This window comes from Gossypium hirsutum, chromosome A08 (genome assembly GCF_007990345.1).
Source record: "Gossypium hirsutum isolate 1008001.06 chromosome A08, Gossypium_hirsutum_v2.1, whole genome shotgun sequence".
Taxonomy (NCBI): domain Eukaryota; kingdom Viridiplantae; phylum Streptophyta; class Magnoliopsida; order Malvales; family Malvaceae; genus Gossypium; species Gossypium hirsutum.
In genome coordinates this window covers 112,384,276-112,403,737 of record NC_053431.1, presented here as the reverse complement: position 1 = coordinate 112,403,737, position 19,462 = coordinate 112,384,276, and the positions used below count along the sequence as shown (strand labels likewise).

Sequence of the window (19,462 nt, the reverse complement as noted above, 5' to 3'; positions counted from 1 at the left end):
CTATTCTCAGGTAAATTTCGAGGACGAAATTTATTAAGGGGGGAGAAATGTAATGACCCAAAATTCACAGGCATCAGAAAAGTACATTAACAAGCCTCCGTCTTAGTAAATCGAGTTCGAAATAATTAGTAGAAATATTTATGAGTTTAGCGATGTGTTTAATTAGGTTTAAATTAGGTGAATTTAGCTTAATTAAGAGTAATTAGGAAAAATGACTAAATTGAATAAATGATGAAAGTTAAATTGTAGATTAAAAGAAAATGAAGAGGACCAAAATGGCAATTATGCCATTTGTCCTAAGTGAGGCGGCATAAGCATAAAAATCTGAGATTTTTATGTGTTAATATATATATTAAATTATTATTATTAAAAGTAAAGTAAATAAAAAGGAAATAAAGGAAAGAAACAAAAGAATAAAAAGAAGGAAGGAAACATAATAGCAGGAAACGAAACAGAGGAGAAACAGGGGAGAAAGAAAGAAAGAAAAGAAAAAGGGAGAATAGGGTTTGAAAGGTTCCAAGTTAATTTGGTAAGTCAATTTAGCCCATTTTCTTATGATTTTTGAGTTTTTTGGAATCCTAGAGATAAATAGTACTTGTTTTAAGTAGAAATTTTGAAAGTCATTAGATTTCTAAGTTTGGTTCATATTGAATAAAATGATGGAATTGAGGGTTTATTTGATAGAAATTTTGATTGGAATTGAATAAAGGATTGAATCATAAACTAAGCTATAAGTTTTGAGTTTTAGGGATTAAATGGAAATAAATTCGAAATTATGAAAATATGCTGGAAATTTAATAGTTAAGTATGAGTTTGGACAAAATTTGAATAGAAATAAAGTATGAATTAAGACAGAAAAGTAAGTGAATTTAGTTAGGATTAAATTGAAATTAAAGTAAATCAACATTTTGTACTAAGACTATTTTGGACAGCAGAAGTAGTCTAAGTTTGAAAAATCACCAAAAATTATAGAAATTAAATTATAGGATGAATAAAATATGGAATTAAATCTTATTGAGTCTAGTTTCTTATAGAAGAAAAGATATAAGCAATTGAATTGTAAATTAAGAGATATAATGAATTTTGTGAGACAAGATCAGAATAAATTCGGGTTCCCCTGTTCTGACTTTGGAAAATCACAAAAAATTGAAGAAAAATAATTAGAGGCTTAAAGTTATATGTTTAGAATCCTTAATGAGTCTATTTTCAGGAAAAATCAACGGGAATATTATCCGAGTTCTGTACTGTGATATAATTAATTTTTAGTGAAGAATGGTCGGAACTATTTGACAGCAGAATAGGGGAAACTTTAAAGAATAAAATGTACTTATTCGCTTAACCAAAAATTCTAAAAATTTTATGGTAAGAAGATATGTGATTCTAGTTTCAGGGAAAATTAGTGGATCTTAATTTTAAGTTTCCTAGCTCAAGATATAAATGATTTAGTAACAATGACTCAAGTAGACAGCTTTGAATGAACATATAAGTAAATAGTGGAATTATGTGTATAAAAATGGTTAAATTTGCATGTTTAGGCTCATGGATTAAATTGAATTGTGTTATATTGATGATTATAAATTATTATTATTTTCGTAGTTAACAAAAAACCCAAGACATCGGTGCACAAAGGAAAGGAGAAAGCTATCGATGATTAAAACGAGAAATTCACGGTTTGTATTACTATAATTCAAATTACTTTTTATTAAATGTTTTATATCAATTCTATATTTAATAAGTGAATTATAAGGTAAGTATTGATATTTGAGTTGAATGAGAATTGAATTAAATGGTGAATGTGTATGTATAATTGAATTGTAAATTGATTTGAATGTGAAAATTTTAATTGAAAAGTAATCTTGGAATGGAAATGAAAGTGAATTGAGAATTGAAATACCCTATTAACTAGTCGGGCTAAGTCGGATATAATTGGCATGCCATAGGATCTGGAAGTGTATGGGATTTGCCAGCTTTATCGATCAGGCACCTCGTGTGTCGTATCAGGCACCTCGTGTGTCGTTTTAGGCACTTTATGTGTCGTATACTGATCAGGTACTATGTACCGTTTTAGGCATAATGTGCCTTACTGGTGTGTTAGGTTGGAATCCGTGTATCTGTCAAAGTCCGGATTTGTTAATAGGGTAAATATCTAAGATGAGAAATTTAAAATAAATTGATTGATTATATTATTGAAATATTGAAAGAAACGAAAAAGTTGAATAGTGGATTGAAATTGAGATTGAAAATGAAAGGCATGAACTTAATGTTCATGTAGTGATTGAAATTGTTACATGTAATATGTGATGGAAACTGAAGAATAGATAAAAATTGTATCGTTATTATTAATTAATGAAAGTTTAAGAATGAATTGATATTTGTGAAATTAGATAGTTACATGTTTGGTAATTAAAATTCTTTATTGCTATTATAATTTGAATTATGGTAATACCACTGAGTACGGAATACTCAGCGTGCGGTTGTTTCCGTGCGCAGGTTAATAGGAGTCTAGTACCCCGGTCCAGCATCTGAACGATCCCGACTCCAACAAATTTTGGGTGATGTTTTCTTTCTTAATTGAAAGTGGCATGTACTAGGTGTTGTATAAATTATACAGATATACTTGTAAAGTTGGTTATAAGAATGGTATACCATATTTTGTTATTCGTTTGATAAAATAGTAAATATTATATTATATAATTTGGTATAAGTTGGAATGAAAAAAATGAATGAAGTTAATAGTTAATTTGGATTAATATTATGAATGTTTAGTTATTAAATGACTATTGGTTATGATTTAGATATATTTAGGTTTAAATTGTTTTTTATTGTGCCATTGGTTTTGAATTAGTTGGTTTTTGGTTTGAATTTGCAGGGGGTTTTATGTAAAAATTAAGAAGAAATGCTGTCGAAATTTTTGTAAAAAAAAAATCTCTAAATACTCGAACAAGTCCCGTTCCATTCCACTTTAATACTTGTGTTGGGCTTCGAAAGTCCATTATAGGGACATAATTCTTCAATTATACTATGAATGTTATAATAATCGTAAAATATCCATAAGTTGTCTGATATATCCGGTAATGCCTCGTAGCCCTGTTCCGGCGACGGTTTGGGGTTAGGGGGTGTTACATAGATGGGCCCTTGTACAATCTTAGAGTAAAAGGAGTTGTCTTGAGGGATTTTCACGAGAAGTTGTACCGAGAGGTTAGCCACAAGGAATGGTCCTTGGCTTGGTCACAAACAGTGGATGTTTGAGGAGTCTTCCCAAGATGCAGGGCATAACAATATTCAAATGTAACAAAGTTAATTTTTAGTATTTAATTTAAATTTTAGAAGTGTGATTTGATTAAAATTAATTGTTAATATTATTATGTTTGACCTTTCAAGTTTATGTTAATATAATAAATTTAGCTTTAATTGTGAATTTATTTAATTTTACCTTTTATTTGTTAAATACAATCGGATCATTATGATTTTTTAGAGTTTTAAAGTTAATTCACCCAATTTTTTTATTATAAAAAATTCAATGAAGGTTAATTTCCAGGATTATTAACTAATTATAATATTTTATCAAATTAACTTTAAAATTTGAATTAAACACTTAAAAATAATTTTTTTATTTTTTAATAAAATAATCACTTTTATCAAATATTTAATAAAATAATCACTTTTATCAAATATAAATACGAGTAAAAATACATATAACGACCCCTTCAAAAAAAAAAAAGTTAAAACTTCTGTATCGTTTATGTCCCTTGACGATTAAACCTCTCGACCTTTTCTTTGAACACATTTTCCATTTCCTCATAAATTCTCTTCTTCGCCGATGCGAGGATCACCAAAGAAAATTCGAAGCAAGCGTCCACTACTTATCCAGAATCGGTTCCGTCATTGGTTTCAGCCGTCGCCAGCTCAATTGGAACGCAAGCTTAGTTGTTTTTTTTCAAGTATGATAATTGCTCAAGTGTTTTAGGTTTTTCCCCCCGCGTGTAGTTGATTTAGTATAATTTTCATATAGGGGAAATATGGTGGATTCCTTCCTATGCACATTTTGCTAACCAAGGAACCCGTTACATGTCCCGTGCGACAGATTGGAGGTTGCTTTTAATTTTACATGAGAATCAGCATTGTATACACCGGCGGATGTTGTCATCTAAATTGTGGGGTTCAATTAAAATTTTCAAGATTTGGGATGCAATTAAAAATTTCAAACTTTTGGTGATTTAACGAGAATTTTCAAAACATTTTTGGGGTCTAATTAAAATTTTCAAAAAATTAAATTTTGGGGCTAATTGAAGTTTAAAAAAAATTGGGACTAAATGATTAATATTCAAAATTTTGTGGTTAACGTTCCGCCTCTGTATACATAGTAATTATCGTTAGCAGTGATGCTCACGTAGCTTGTGCGTTCAAGTTTGTTGTTGAGGTACAGTAGATATCTTTGTTCTCATGTTTCAGTTTATTGGTTATTAGATATAGAAAAGATTATGCTGTCATTTATACTTCTGCAGGCTGTTGCATTGCTCAATCTTATTTAAGTGGCGCCTTTGACGGAAATGGTGTTCATAATAATCTTATTTAAGGACATTTGAATGGTTTGTCTTCAATACACATCCTCTTGCTTGATTTATAGTTCGTTTTACTAATTTTTTTGGTTTAATTCATGATGTTCTGTAACTTCTGTTGCTTTGCTATATCGTGCATGAACTTACATTTGACTCTTAACTCCTGGAATTATGGACTGCAAATCTGTAATAAGAAGCTTAGATCGGCATTATTAATACTGGTAGCAACTAGTAACTGAATGTGTTGATTTAACTGATCAATCAATCAACTATTGAATAATGATGAATACAATTTCTGTCTCTTAAATTGCATGTTAACTTCTGTATCATACATTTATAATGAGACATTTTGTGCTGCTGAATGGAAGTTGGAAGGGTGAAGAAAGTTGTATACTCAGGAAGGAGTGCAATCTCCATTTTCATCCAAGGTGAGCTGTATTTTATGTATTATAGGTATTTTGTATTTTGACAATTGATGCATGTAGGTAATACTTGTATGGCAGAGGTAGGTATATTATTGTGCTTTAGTTTTTATGTAAAGGTGCATTCTCATTGACCGTTTTTCTATATGCATTAAACAGGTAGCCATCAGATGAGCCTGTTCCAAATGCAACTTCACAAGTTACCAGTGCTGTTGGCTGGTGAAGAGAGGGGCTTGCTTATAAAAAAGAATTAGGTGCTAACTTCTGAATTCTGTCAAATTCCTTTCTATCAGATGTGGTGGCTTAGGTTGTAACCGTTGTTTGTTTCTGGTGTTTCTGGACATTGTGGAAAGTGTAAAGCTGCTTACGTCTTAAAATGGTTGGTGCTGGTTTCAGAAGTGTTCTTGTTTGTTGATGTCTGTTTGGCTGAAAATAAACCATTTGGTGATTTCAGGCAGTGTGCTTTATTGTGATGTTATGAGGAAGAATAAAAGATTCTTAAGAAGTGCTTCCTCTCTGGAATGCCTGATTCAAAGTTGGACTTGAGAAAGTATTACAACTAAAATCCCATCCTACTAAAGGGTGGCTTCTGATTGCATTCAAGTCCCCGTCTAATACTGTTTCACTATGTTCATATGTCACTCTTTTGTTTTCTTGCTTGTTAAAGTTGCAGTGTTTATGATGGAATTTTGATTATTCATGTGACTTTCAGAAGCATTTCGTATTGGATTGCCTATTTTCTTAAACTCTGTGGCTTCTGTTAATATTGCTTCCGTTGCCATGATGTTAAAATTTCCTGATATTCGTTTCAGAGCATACTAGTCCAGCTTTGTTTCTGTGTCTTACAATGCTATATTCTGCAGTGGCAAAACTATTAAGCTGGACAATGTTACTTTCCATCAGTATGTGAATCTTACTAGATTCAAGTCAGAAAAGACTGTTAGTTTTGTGCCACCAGATGGTTATTTTGAATTGATGAAGTTTGTGATTTAAGTTTGTGTTATTTAGTATGTAAGGTCAGTCACATAGAAGTTTGTTACTTAAGATAATTGTGAATGATAAATTCTATATTTATCTATAGTTAGCTTCGAAGACTACCAAGCTGTGTTCATTATTTGCTTGCTATGTTACTTTTAGAATGCTTTTGTTGATCATGGAGCCATTTGAACCAAGTAATCCAGTTAGATTGTGAAAATAAATGCTTAGTGATGCAATCTCTATCTATTCCCTTTTATATTGGTGACGCCTGATCATATTTCTATGTTTCTTGCACTCTAAAACTGTTTTATATAGACTTTTTAATATTCTTTTTGACTTGATGGACGCATAGGTACTGTTTCACTGAGGGTGTTAGTCTTCGTTTCCAGATATTGCCAACAATTAAGGAACTTGGTCAAACATTGATGCAAGTAAATGTTAAGGTTTATAATCATACATTTTGAAATTGTCCATATTTGGAAGTTTGTGTTTCTGTTGGTTTATTTATATAAATATTTCAGGTTAAAAGCGTCTTTGGAGTAAAAATGTTTGCACTTGTAGTTATCAGAATTCCTGTTCCAAAACAAACAGTGAAACAAGTTTCCAAGTCACATCAGGTTGAGCAAACTATAATGCTCCCTATTGATAGCTTGCTCTGGAAGTAAGTGTTTAGTTTGTTAATATGCAATGTGGGTGCCGAAGCCCCAACCTCAATCCTGTTCCTGCACCCATCTCTTCGGAAATTACCCAATGAGTTTATTGTCCTTTACTGCTCAGTAGTTTTTTCACGCCTGCGGTTTATCTCTAGATTGACTTCTGCAGTTGCTAAGTGTTAAAATTCATGTGATTCTCTAGGATAAGAAAATTCCCGGGACAAACAAAGCCAACCTTGAGTGCAGAAGTTGAGTTAATTTCCACGATGGCTGAAAAGAGATTTTGGATGAGACCACCAATTCAGATGGAATTTGAGGTGCCTAAATAGATTGCTATCTTACTGCTCAATCATGTTGAATCAATTTTGCTTTGGTTTTAATTTCTCTTGAAAAATATAGAAAAAATGTTGTTCTTGAAACTATTCTCCTAGTTTTTTGATGTACTTATTAACCTTATTATCTGTAATCTTTATCATTGATGCTGTAGATTCCTTTTTACCCTTCAAAGATTGCTGAATTTTCATGTATGTTAGATGAATAGGAAATAGGGAATCAGCGTTGCTACCAGGAATTATTGGATGATCAATGGATTATGAAGGGAACTAAGGTCTTATTTGGTTCTCTATGAACATCTTGGACAACAAAAACTAATTATTTGTGTATCATGAAATTGCTGAAGAACATAAATTCTAGGTGACTTAAAACAGGGGATATTGACACCCTACCGTGCTTTTGCAAAACACACGTCTTAATGCCTTCTGGTGAAAGAAATACAGATGAAACTTATCCCAAAATTTCCTCTCAGTTTCCAATGTTTACAACCTCTGGAAGCATACCTATATATTCTGAACGTATTTTGTAATTCTTGTAGCTGAAGTTGCTATTATTGACTTCATAATGTCACAGGTATGGGAGAAGAGGGGGTTGGCTATATTACCAAGGGCAGGGCTGGCTCATATGAGATCAGGTGCTAAGTAGCTTGGGGTAGCTACTGTGAGATTGTATCCACATGTAACTTGAACCATGATAAAGTGGAGGTTTTTGCCTAGTAAAAGAGCATAAAGCATAGCCCATTTCAAGCATATTCCATAATTTTAAGCATCATTCTTAGAGTTAGCACCAAAGTGTCTGGGAGATATCAGGTGCAATGTTTTGGTAGGTATCATAGATGGTTGAATGGTGTGGCCAGGTAAGGCGTGGATACCCGAGTCATGTGTTGACTGCTGAAATTGAGATTGTTGTTGTCATTGATAAGGTTAGGGCTTATCTTATCCATTTTTCCCTCTTTTAGATAAATTATGTACAACACCCATTAAATTCATGGCAGTTACATACATCTGTATTTCAGCAAAGCAACCATCCGTCGAAGTAATGCATTGTCTGTTATGTTTTGCCCTTTTTCTTTTCGTCAAAGATGACGCCAATACCATATCTATCACATGCAGCCTACTAAATTTCCTTGCCTCTTAAAGAACGAGGTAATAAATAACACAAACCACAATTAAAATGATACTTTATTATTATTTTGACTCTTAACAAAAATTCACTTTGGATGTTAAATTATCATTTAATGTCTATAACACAGAAACTTTGAATTAAAATGTTGCTTGAAATTTTTACCGTCAAAATAATCACATTCATGTACATGTTACTCTTCACCCCAAAAATTGAAATCCCGCAGTTGGCTCCCCCACGACAAAATCTAGGGGCAAATAAAGTGCACTTGGAAATGTATTAAAACCCTAAGCTTAAAATAAATAAATAACAAAAACCCTACTTTAAGGTGGAAAATTATAATTAGGAAATGTTTATTAATTTAATTTATATGTTGGAGTTTTTTAATTCCAATGGTACTCTTCCTTTTTAGAGTTGGCACTTCTTTCAGTTCTTGAAGTAGATAACTCATACAACTCTTAAACTTAACTCCTCCGAGTTATTTTCTCCAACACTCCTTCGCAATTTCAGTTGAGTTACAAATTACACTACTTCTTTCTTTTCATTTTTTCCCTATTTCATCCAACTCTGAGAGAAAGAATTTCTTGTTTTAAGAAAGAAACCAAAAACAAAAAAAAAAAGAAATGGAGTCGAGAGAAGTGCAGGGAGCGGCAGCGGGGGGAAGGGGATTACAGGCACAACAAGCGCAGCAGATGGTAATAGGACCCACGTCTTCATCGTATCCGTCCAACTCCACCTTGATCACCTCCAATCAGACGGCTAATATCCCTCCTTCTTCAGCTCATCGTTTCTCTTTCAACCCCTTAACTTCGCCGCCTCAGCACCATTTACAACAGTTTCATCAACACCATCATCATCATCAACAACATCATCAAAACCAACAACAACTCAAGCCGCTTGATTCTTTGAACTCCGTCGCCTTTGATGGATCGCCGCAATTTCAGTACAATACAGAGCCCACCATTAAAAAGAAGCGAGGTAGGCCTAGGAAATATGCTCCCGATGGTAACATTGCTTTACAATTGGCACCCACTACCCAAATTCCTACTCACTCCGCCAATCACGCTGGTAACGACTCCGTCGGTTTACCAAGTGTTGGTGCTGCCGCTGAACCGCCTCCTAAAAGGAATCGTGGAAGGCCGCCCGGTTCTGGGAAAAGACAGATCGATGCATTAGGTAACTAAGAATCTCAGTGTCAAATGTTATATCTTCTTCTTTCATCATAATTCGTTGTTTAAATTTTGTGCTTCTGTTTCTCTGGTTAGGTGGAGTTTCAGGGGTGGGATTTACTCCTCATGTGATCACCGTGAACACCGGTGAGGTGAGTGGTGTATATATAATTTGTAACGATGGTTGTTTTAGATGGAATGGAGAATGTGTGAAGTTTTCTTGGTCTTAAGGGATTTATATTGGGAGATGATTAAATTCTCTTATATTGTGTTTTCAAATGTTTTAAGCTAGCATGAAAGAGTGTCTTCAGACCCTTTGTAATACAACTGGAATTATGGATATGGAAAATATTGCATAAAAGCAACTCATCCTATAATTGCTAAGCAGAGCACCATGAAGTAATTAAGATCTAAATACTGAATTGAGCAATGTAAATTGTGTAGAGCATGTGGATCCTAGCTTGAGTCATGTCATATTTACGCCTTTTATATGCTGTTTCATAAATTCATTGTTGGAGATACTTCTGTGTTTATCAGCCTTAAATTTTATTGCTTGCCAGTAAACGTGCAATACTATTGTATTTGCAGAGGTTCTGATTGATCATGTTTGTAATTCTTGAACGTTATTTATGATGTTCCTTAATAGTATAGCCTTTTCATGTGTAGGATATAGCATCAAAGATTACTGCCTTTTCACAGCAAGGGCCACGCACGATCTGTATTCTCTCTGCAAATGGTGCTGTCTGTAATGTTACACTCCGCCAGTCTGTATTATCTGGTAGTATGGTGAAATTTGAGGTATTTTTAACATCAATATAATATCCATCTGATAAACTAAGTTTGATCTTGAATGAAATCATCTGGTTAATACCTTGGCTTAAGTTGGACTGCATACATATTTACAGGGCTGCTGAAGTTTAAACTTTCTGCACTTTTCTTTAACATAAAAAGGCATTTCCTGTCTCCCCATGTATGTGTTTGTGAGCTTGTGTGTATATGTCCACAATGCACACACGCATCTGTTGGTGTCTTTTTTATTTTAGAGAATAATCTATTTACTTTTTGCAACTTTTAGATGCATTTTAATTTAACCTATCATAAGTTTTTTGTTGCATGTTAGTATCTCATTCTGAAAGCAAATGAATTAGTTCAGAAGAAAAAGAACTTATGAATGTGAATACAGATCTGCCAAGAGACTAATGCTCATACCTTATGTCTTGTCTTTTTGGCTTAGTGAAGAACAATGTCTAAATGACTTTGTTGATTGTTGCTTGTGAGACCACTGTTAGATTTTAAGTTTTGAGGTAAATCCTCAGTTTCATGATTTATTTCATCTATTCCATGACCAGAACAGGAGGGGGGGAATACTTGTTGCACCACGATTTTGAATCAAAAGAGATTTTTATAAATGGACAATCCATTCACTCTATCAATAACCCAATGAAAAGACTGAATAATACTGGGAAAATAGTTAACAGAGTAGGTCAGTTATTGGAAGGATTTTTATTGTTAATGTCATCTTGTTAATAACAGTGGATTTTTGTGTTCATATTGCTAATTGGCTCTTTTGATGTGCAGTTCTGTTAGATGAACTCGTTGGTTTTAGATACAATTATTAGGTTTAGAGCTAACATTTCATGTCAGGTAACAAATGGGTTTACCATTACCATCAACAGCAGCAGCAATATTTCAAACAAAAAAATAAATAAAAAAAGCTTAGCTGCCTCCATTTGGAGGTATAAAAGAGAATCGATGTGAGAACTATTCTTGAAGCAAAACCAACTAGGAGACAGCGTGTATGAAAACCTTATATTGGAATTCCATATACCAGAACACACTACAAGCAGGCCCATATAAGGTGCAATCTTGGGTCACTGGTCTCATATGTACTGCTGTTTAAAGTGATCCTCCATTTATACTAGCTAGTCAAATAAGTTTGATTTGAAAGCAAGAGAGGAACAGGTGAGTGCATATGTGAGAATGAGATCACGTTATAGTTGGATGATTGGCATGTATAGGCTGTTGAGGTCAACTGAAGAATATAAATTGAAGTAGGCTAGTAATGCCATGCAGCCATGGGTTGTTTGTTCTTTTCAGTCGCATAGGTTTTTCCCCTTGAGTTTACTTTCTGAGATTTATATAGCTAATGGTATGGAAAGACATGTATAAAGCTGAAATCTCAGCATTACATGGCTGTGGGACACATGAAATATTTTCAAGCTGAAATGGTCCGTGCAGTTTTAGTAGTTTGAATTATAATATTTTATCAAAAATGTGCAATTTAGTTAAGGCAATATATATTTTTTCTAATTGCAGGGCCGATATGAAATTATATCTTTATCAGGTTCGTTCTTGGTTTCTGAAAACAGTGGTAGTTGCAACAGGACTGGTGGATTAAATGTCTCCCTGGCTGGGTCTGATGGTCGAGTGGTAGGTGGTGGAGTTGTAGGCGCACTACAGGCAGCATCACCAGTTCAGGTATATCCGATACTTAGACTAAATCTCGTAACAGTATGATAGAATTTTTGCTGCATTCACATGAAGCCTAACCATGCAACTGGGTAATCATCCGGGTACTAAGGGGGTTGCTTCTCATGGCATAACATAAATGTATTTCATTCTTGTTTTCTATCTCCTGCCAGGTCATTGTTGGCAGCTTTATTGCGGATGGGAGAAAACAGAACTTAGATGTTTTCAAAACTGGACCTCTCATGCCAACGTCAAATATGCAAAACTTAGGGGGTCCAGGGACAGCAGGTAGTTCTCCATCGCAAGGTGGGTCAAGCGAGTCTTCTGATGAAAACGGTGGTAGCCCTCTTAATGGAGGGGCTGGATTCTATAGTAATTCGGCTCCTCCATCTATGCATAATAATAATGTGCAAATGAATTCACAAATGAACTCACTTTGGCCTGGCCACACTCAACAATGAAGATGCCTGCTGCATCCTGAATTAAACAGTCGAGCTCTTGGGGCCCGGGCATCAACTTAGTGACTGTTCTTGCATCGAATATGCAACACCCTTAGCTGTCAAACTGGGAAAGAATGGTGGAGAATCAATTTTCTTATAGATCCAGTCTTTTTGTTCTTTTCTTGTTGAGTAGTTTTTTAAGTTTTCTTCACCTTACTAAAAAATGACTGCTTTTGACACCTTTTTCTTTAGAATCTCAAATTTGCTTTGGTCAGAGTGTTTGTTCCTCCTCTTCTTCTAGTTGCTTTTAGAGTTTAGATGTAAGACTCGTTTTTATGGATCTGAATATGATAGGAGTCTTCTATAGTTTTCAATGGGATTTGTTGTCACCATTGACGATGCATCTATATCAATTATTACACATGCTCAAAAAATAATTAGACAGACTGTGCAAATGGGTTATTATGTTCAGCCCAACTGATACAGCCCAGTTCGAAGATGAAGCAACAAGAAGCATTGGGTTCTTGGGGGGCAATAACCAGAAAAGCTGCTTAATCATTTGTGCGATCTGTTGGGTTAATTAATTATAAATGGTGGTTCCCTTTTGGTTAATAATATGACTTCGTTCTTTATATCGATTCAGTGGTTTGCATAATTGCTAATTACTTTTTGGTCAATGGTAATCATGATGTACTTTGGAACTTATAATAAGTACTGTTGATAGGTTCTCAGGACAACATCATTTCTTAGTATTTCTATCTTAAAATTCATTTTCATGTCTGGGTTTGCTATTATATTATTTATTAGATTTGGTATTTTATGCATTGTGAGCACCCATTAATCTAATAAAATCAAATCAAGTGAAGACATTTTGTGGGTTTATTCTATCATCACTTGTCATTGGAAACAAACAACAACCACAATAATAATAAAATTCTTGGAAATAATTAGGTCGTTAAGCTTAATCAAACAAGGGGAGTTTTCTTGCGAGAATAGGTCAGCTCTTGTTTGTAGAGAACCAGGTAATTTCCTTATAATAAAAATGTTCCACCACATCTAAACTACTTTATTTATGTCGTTAAGCTAAAATCTTATCATTTTCTTTGTGTTGTTAGCATAATTAGTAGGAAACTTTGACTCTATTTGTAATTACAAAAAATAATTGGTATGAGATCATTAAGTTTAATGAAGATACTACTTGATGCTGTGGCCAAGGTTGGGGCATTTTCTCATAATAAGGGGCAATATATATATAAAGATTTGCAAGTTGGATATAAGGTAGATACCTCCTTAATAATATACATATTCTTATTATTAAAATATTCATGTTTCTAGTTTATAGAATAATCTTTAATTAGATTATATGCAACTAAAATAATATTTTATTTTATCTAGTAATATATTAAATTTCTAGATATTTCTTTCCTCTTTATTATAACTATTCAAACATCAATATGTGTTTGTATGAAACAAACTTATAGCATTTCCATTCAATCTAACACCACCATTGGGAGTTTCAAAAAAATATACCCTTTGGGAGACCATCATATATATATACATATTAGAGTAGATGTCTGCATATTTTTATTTGTTTTACGGTTTAAAATTAATCGTTAAAATAGTATTCAAATAAAATATTCTTAATAATTACAACTCCAAAATTTGATTTTAGTCCAAATGTCGAAGTGTAGTTTTGCATGCATGAATTTAAATAGCTACAATCAAAGCATCTTTTATATGAATACAACTTGCGGAAATGAAAAAAAAAAATCCCGGATTTTGCTTAAAAGAAAATATTGTGGGCATATTATGATTCCAGAAATTTACAAAACTTGTTTGAATGATTTGTCCCATTAAAGCCAAAATTAAGCACAATGAGAACAATCTGCTTTCAACTGCTGATAGTTGGCGTACGGCAAAGTAAGCATTTTGTTTCTCCACGATGGAATTCAAAGTGGAGATAAGAATAAATTCAGTCACACATAGTTATATAGTTTATATTATATATATTTATTAAAGTCAGTCCACTATTAAAAGAATACCTAACTCAGTGATTAAACAGACTAATATGAAGATGATGAAGAAGAGGCTGTAATCGTAAGCAAGAAAGGAATCAGCATCAAAGATGGATAAACAACAGCTTTATTATTTTATAAAAAATAAAAAAGGGCTACCCCAAGCTTCCAATCCCTATTATTCTTAAAATTCTCATGCTGTATCTATGACTATATTATATACATACATGTTAAATCATCATCGTAAGGCTATATATCTCTTTATAAAAAGAAAGGGATTTGCATATGTTCTTATATTGAGTCTGTTAAATTACTTGCTCTAATATAAAGGACGACTGATAACAAGTTTTTCACTACCTACACAACCATGCACACACACACACACACACATATATATATATATCCTTTCCCATGCTACAGATTCATATTTTTAAAGCCATTTCCAAACTGTTGTGATTCATTATAATCACCAAAAAATAATATTTGAATATGAAGACACTACTGTGGCTTTATATTATTTAATATGCAAAAAAAAAAACATTTTGTATAATTAAAGACTGCTTCATGAGTTGATTATTAATTCATAATTTAGAATACTGCTTGTAGTTTATTTAGATACTACAAATTGACATTTCTTGTGAGGAAATAAAATTCGTCATCATCCCTGGAACTACAATAAGGTTATCTCAAAGGACAACATTAATCTCCATTCTTATAGTACCCATTCCCACCCTAAATGGGTGTCAAAATTTGTCAAAAAACAACATTAATGGAGTCTGAGTGGACAAACCACAAATTGCAAAATATACTGCAATTATATATATATTGGATCACCCTACATAGGTTAGTCACCTATAAGCTAATTAGTTGATGTAGATTTGAGAGGGTTATTTGAAGAAGAAATGGAAGGTAGTTAGTTTTGTGATGTGTATTGACATAGTTGAAAAGATCTGGAAGAGAGGAAATGTGATGCAATAGAAAAATAGAAGGGGATTGTTCCCAAGAGAGCTGTGTAGGAAGGTAATTGAACTTCAATGCAAAAGGAAAAACTGATATGTTGTGTGAGGCACAGGCACCCATTAGAAACAATTAAGAAGAAATTAATCCCCCCCCCCCAAGTGACGAAACCTTTCCTCTTAATTTACTATAATTTCATACTGTTTTATTTATTATGTACTGAAAACTATGCAAACATAACACAATCCCATGTTACCAAATCCTGCAAGATTTACTTTGGAAAGCCTGTGAGTACTTTCCATTACAAGGAATATATATATATATATATATGTTGTGTCTGAAACATATATAGGAGATGAAACAGATTGATATGTGATGCAATTTAAAGAAAAGAATGAAAACCCTAGTTGACCTGTTAGTAACACTGGAATTCAGTGACTGATATTATCCAACAAGAGTTAAATTAATACATCATCAAACCATTTCTTATAGGGAGAAAGAAGAAAGTCCACCATGAACAAGAGAAAGGACTATTTCCAGAAATTATAGATTCCAAAATCAGAAAAAGAAAAAAACTAAAACAAAGATCAAAAGGGAAAAAAAACTAAGATTAACATCAACATCAGAGGAAGTGGGAGAAGAAGAAGAAGAAGAAGAAGCAGCATGATAATGATGAGGATGATAAGTAATCCATGAATTTCCTGACCTTTATGATCCAAGAATCCCGATTATATCACTAATGAAACCCGCTTTTGAAAAGTTTTTAATTTTCCGTCCAAAGCTCTCATTTTGACCCAAGCTTGATCTCAAAACGGAGGTCGACCACCTGAATTTCCAGGCCATCCTTCAACAGGTAACTCCACATTAGGCGGCATATTCAGAGGCAAATTCAAGAAAGGCAACCCACCAGCCCCACTTCCCCCATCACCAAACATGTTATTTCCACCACCACTTCCTCCGCCACCGCTGCCACTTTGCATCTGCAACTGGTCATCCTCTTCTAAAGGCAGCCTTTCATAGGCCACATTTGTGAACGATGCAGCTATGACAATAACAGGCCCTGCCGTCATCAGTTCCCCAACTACACTTCCTCCTACAACCTGGCCTTGCCCGCCAGCCAAATAGATTGTCAAGCTGGTAGCACCTGGAGGAGCTGGCGGTGGCAAAAACGAACCCGAAAGTGATAGTATTTCAAATCTGCCATGAAGGGTAACTACAGCCCCAGCTGCAGCTGGTTGCCTAATGCTCACGTTGGTCACCGTACCGCTTCCACTCAGTATGCAGATTCCCCTTTGCCTTCTCCGAGCGTAGTTGGCAATACAGTCAAACACATCACAGCCATTCCCAACTTCAAGAATGTGAGCTCGGAGCGTGTTTGCACTCTCCCTTGTGATGATGACTGGAGGCTTGGGTTTGTTCTTGGAACCTGGAGGACGACCTCTGGGCCTACGGGCAACAAGGTCACCCGCACCCGAGTTGCCCGCGTTGACTAAATCCAGGGCTTGGCGTGAACCATCGTCTTGGTGATGGTCAGCTGACCCATAGTGACCACCAACACGGTTGTTGGAAGCTTCTTGTTCTTCCGGTTCAGGTTGGTGTTGGAGGTGAAGGTCCGGTCTGTGAAGCTGGTGAAAATAGCGAGAAGCAGTGCCTAAATCAAGACCAGCCATGCCAGCATCAAAGGACGACACAAAATAAGGAAAAACAAAGGATTAAAAATATTTTTCCCTTTTTAAAAAAAAAAAGAAAAATTATATATAAAATTATGGGGTTTAGATTAAAAACAGTTTGGGGGGGGGGGTGGAGGATTTGTTTATTTTAAGGAAGGAAAAAGAAAGGGCCTCTCTGGGACTCGAAGAAAACAAAAGGATTTGAATAGCTACAGCAATAAAAAGGGTGGGGTTTTTTTTCTTTTCTATTTTTTAAGAAATTAAAAACAACAAGAGGGAGGAGTTGGAGTACAGAGAAAGGGAAGGGGAAGGGGGAAGATGAAGGAGAAAGATGAAATATGATCAAACAAAGTCTCTTAAAAAACGCAGTCATTCCTCACTCCTCAATGCTTAAACCTATATACATAAAATAATACGGTTGAGAAATTCTTTTATTTGCTTTTTTTCTTCAGTGGTGGATGCCATTCCTACTCTCATTATTGGAGCGTGCAGCTCACATATCATTAAAATTTTCTCATAAACTTACTGATGTCCAAACAATTTACCAATTAAATTAACTTCTATCATCAAATTATATCATCAAAATCAATTAATAGAAGTTTAAAGGGAAATGTTTTCCTGAAACATAAAAGTCATATTATTTTGTATTCTTTATTAATTATTTAATGTTATTTTAATATTTTTTACATCATTAGCACATTATTTTAATAATTTTTTTACTTAGATCTTAAACTCCAGATCTTAAACCTTAAACCTTAAATCTTAAATTTTATATCTTGAAACCTTGGACCGCCAAAATGGGCACTAAATATTTTGCGAGAGATCTCCTCCAAATCACTGGTATGGCTATCGGAATCGTGAGCATCGGCATGTAGGTTCCAGATCCAAGTGGACTTAGCTATTGTTCTTGAGAAATGGCCCGGCCTAGCCCATTCCTCGAAAGAAGTTTTTACAGGATCCCTATCTACCAAAATTTTTACTTCTGGACTCTAAAACCCTTGATCCTAAATTTTCTTTTAATTTTAATTTTAATTTTAATCTAAATTTATTACGGTAAATTTCAATCTAATTATATTTTATATTAATTTAATCCTAATTATATATTTTTTATGATTGTAGTTTTATACCTATAAAAAATGGGAAAAATCCAACTGAAAAACATAACCCTTAAAATATGAATTCTTTTTCTTAACGTGCTTTACTATACTGCCAAATATTCATTTATTTACTGGAAATTTAGACTATTTGTGGCAACCGTAAATTACATTACATTTTAATAAGAGATTTTACATTTTTATGTTTATATTTTAAAAATATTATTTTTTAATAATTACAAATCTAGGGAAGATTAATATCAAAACTTAATTATACAAAGAAATAAATCAATTAAGACTATCCAAGCTTCAAAAATAAAAAAAGGGGGAAGAAAATTTAGTCCCATTTTTTTTCTCAACTTGCTGATAGCTTTTTTTTTGTAGTAAAAATAGGAGAGAATCAATTACAAATTAATAGAGACACCGTTAGAATCAGACAGCAAGGATATATTATCTAATCAAATCTGGTTAGGTACTTTAGCAGGAGCAACATGGAAAACTCGAGGGCCAAATGGAAACAATTTTATTAATCCCGCCAGATTGTGGGGAGTAAAATTTGCTTCTCTTGGAATCTACTTAATGACCACTCGCTATTCACGTCTGTACGATTCTTGAATTCATAAAATTAAATCTCTATTCACTTGTCCTTTAAGACCGTCATGGATACCTTTAACAACCAAAGTGCAATCAACGTCAAGGATAACCTCACTCCACTTGAAATCTTATGCTAGTTGAAAGTCGTCATAAATAGCCCAAAGTTCATCTTGTTCAACACTACATCTTCCAATATTTCTCTCAATCCCCCATAACCACCTACCATGCTTATTTCTTGCTATTGTTTTCGAAGATGCAAGACCCGAAGACGGATTGCGGGCACCATCAACATTTAATTTAAAAGAACCAATAAATGGTGGACTCCACCTACAATTCCTACTTCAATTACTAGTAGTTCCACTAGACCTGCCAAGCCTCAACTTAATATATCTCATCCAACACCACGAAGACTATATTACATTGGCAAAATCAAAAGAAACTTCTTGGAGAACCATAAGATTCTTTTGTTTCCAAAGCTTCCAACAAACAATATCAAAAAAAGATTGTCAAATCACATCTTGATACTCTAAGCCAAAAGCGTTCCTCAAGTTCGACGATATCCAATCTTGTAGAGAATAAAAAAAAATTGAGCTAAAAGGCTAGAGGGAATAATCATTTCCAAACCTCCTAAGCTTGGCAATAGTCTCTTAAAATGTGAATGCAATATTCCTCAAATCCCCCACAAATCACACAAGAAGGGATCGTCGAAATTCCTCTTTTACAATGTTCCATATTAGCCATTAGACGTTCTTTAAGGAAAAGCTAAAGAAAATGACGAACCCGTTGATAGCCATCCAAAGAGTACTATAAACAAATTTGACTGTATAATCACCACTAGGAGACCATCTAGAGATAAGTACATCCTAACCAATCAGGGGATTCGGAGATGGGATTCTCGCAATATAAGAGAGAGTATCACTGTTCAAAAAACAACGTAAATAACCCCAAGTCCAAATTCCATCCGTAGATACAACCTCACTTAAGGTG

The 19,462-nt window shown here is 33.9% G+C and overlaps 3 protein-coding genes across 24 annotated transcripts; 2 read left to right on the top strand and 1 right to left on the bottom strand.

The window, feature by feature from the left end:
• The first annotated feature begins 3,703 nt into the window (after positions 1 to 3,703).
• On the top strand, positions 3,704 to 8,025 carry LOC107918334 (AP-2 complex subunit mu). 22 transcript variants are annotated; one of them, XM_016847868.2, is made up of 10 exons: positions 3,722 to 3,941; positions 4,013 to 4,420; positions 4,506 to 4,987; positions 5,141 to 5,235; positions 5,335 to 5,360; positions 5,436 to 5,531; positions 6,312 to 6,402; positions 6,481 to 6,620; positions 6,815 to 6,929; positions 7,519 to 8,025. In XM_016847868.2, exons 6-10 carry the CDS (start codon positions 5,503 to 5,505, stop codon positions 7,588 to 7,590), a joined length of 447 nt encoding a protein of 148 aa, XP_016703357.1. In that variant the 5' UTR covers positions 3,722 to 3,941; positions 4,013 to 4,420; positions 4,506 to 4,987; positions 5,141 to 5,235; positions 5,335 to 5,360; positions 5,436 to 5,502; the 3' UTR covers positions 7,591 to 8,025. The 22 variants fall into 22 exon arrangements, 6 of the variants coding, with proteins under 6 accessions (XP_016703355.1, XP_016703357.1, XP_040930744.1 ...); XM_016847866.2 differs by having other exon boundaries at positions 3,705 to 3,941; positions 4,506 to 4,589; positions 4,928 to 4,987; positions 5,141 to 5,531; XM_041074810.1 differs by having other exon boundaries at positions 5,335 to 5,531.
• Positions 8,026 to 8,384: 359 nt separating this feature from the next.
• Positions 8,385 to 12,519, top strand: LOC107920410 (AT-hook motif nuclear-localized protein 13). Its single transcript, XM_041074808.1, has 5 exons — positions 8,385 to 9,243; positions 9,333 to 9,388; positions 9,903 to 10,034; positions 11,553 to 11,714; positions 11,879 to 12,519. The coding sequence occupies exons 1-5, from the start codon at positions 8,691 to 8,693 to the stop codon at positions 12,164 to 12,166; spliced, it is 1,191 nt and encodes a 396-aa protein (XP_040930742.1). The 5' UTR covers positions 8,385 to 8,690; the 3' UTR covers positions 12,167 to 12,519.
• A 3,017-nt stretch (positions 12,520 to 15,536) lies between these two features.
• On the bottom strand, positions 15,537 to 17,161 carry LOC107919121 (AT-hook motif nuclear-localized protein 23). Its single transcript, XM_016848649.2, has one exon. The coding sequence runs from the start codon at positions 16,785 to 16,787 to the stop codon at positions 15,924 to 15,926; it is 864 nt and encodes a 287-aa protein (XP_016704138.2). The 5' UTR covers positions 16,788 to 17,161; the 3' UTR covers positions 15,537 to 15,923.
• Positions 17,162 to 19,462: the final 2,301 nt, after the last annotated feature.

Bases quoted from the DNA above. Each gene is read 5' to 3' on its own strand.
- LOC107918334 (XM_016847866.2), top strand. From the start codon at position 5,503: ATGCCTGATTCAAAGTTGGACTTGAGAAA. The intron at 6,403-6,480 runs GTTTATAATCAT...TAAATATTTCAG, and splicing joins TGATGCAAGTAAATGTTAAG to GTTAAAAGCGTCTTTGGAGT. The intron at 6,621-6,814 runs GTAAGTGTTTAG...GTGATTCTCTAG, and splicing joins ATTGATAGCTTGCTCTGGAA to GATAAGAAAATTCCCGGGAC.
- LOC107920410 (XM_041074808.1), top strand. From the start codon at position 8,691: ATGGAGTCGAGAGAAGTGCAGGGAGCGGCAGCGGGGGGAAGGGGATTA. The intron at 9,244-9,332 runs GTAACTAAGAAT...TTCTCTGGTTAG, and splicing joins AAGACAGATCGATGCATTAG to GTGGAGTTTCAGGGGTGGGA. The intron at 11,715-11,878 runs GTATATCCGATA...ATCTCCTGCCAG, and splicing joins AGGCAGCATCACCAGTTCAG to GTCATTGTTGGCAGCTTTAT.
- LOC107919121 (XM_016848649.2), bottom strand. From the start codon at position 16,787: ATGGCTGGTCTTGATTTAGGCACTGCTTCTCGCTATTTTCACCAGCTT.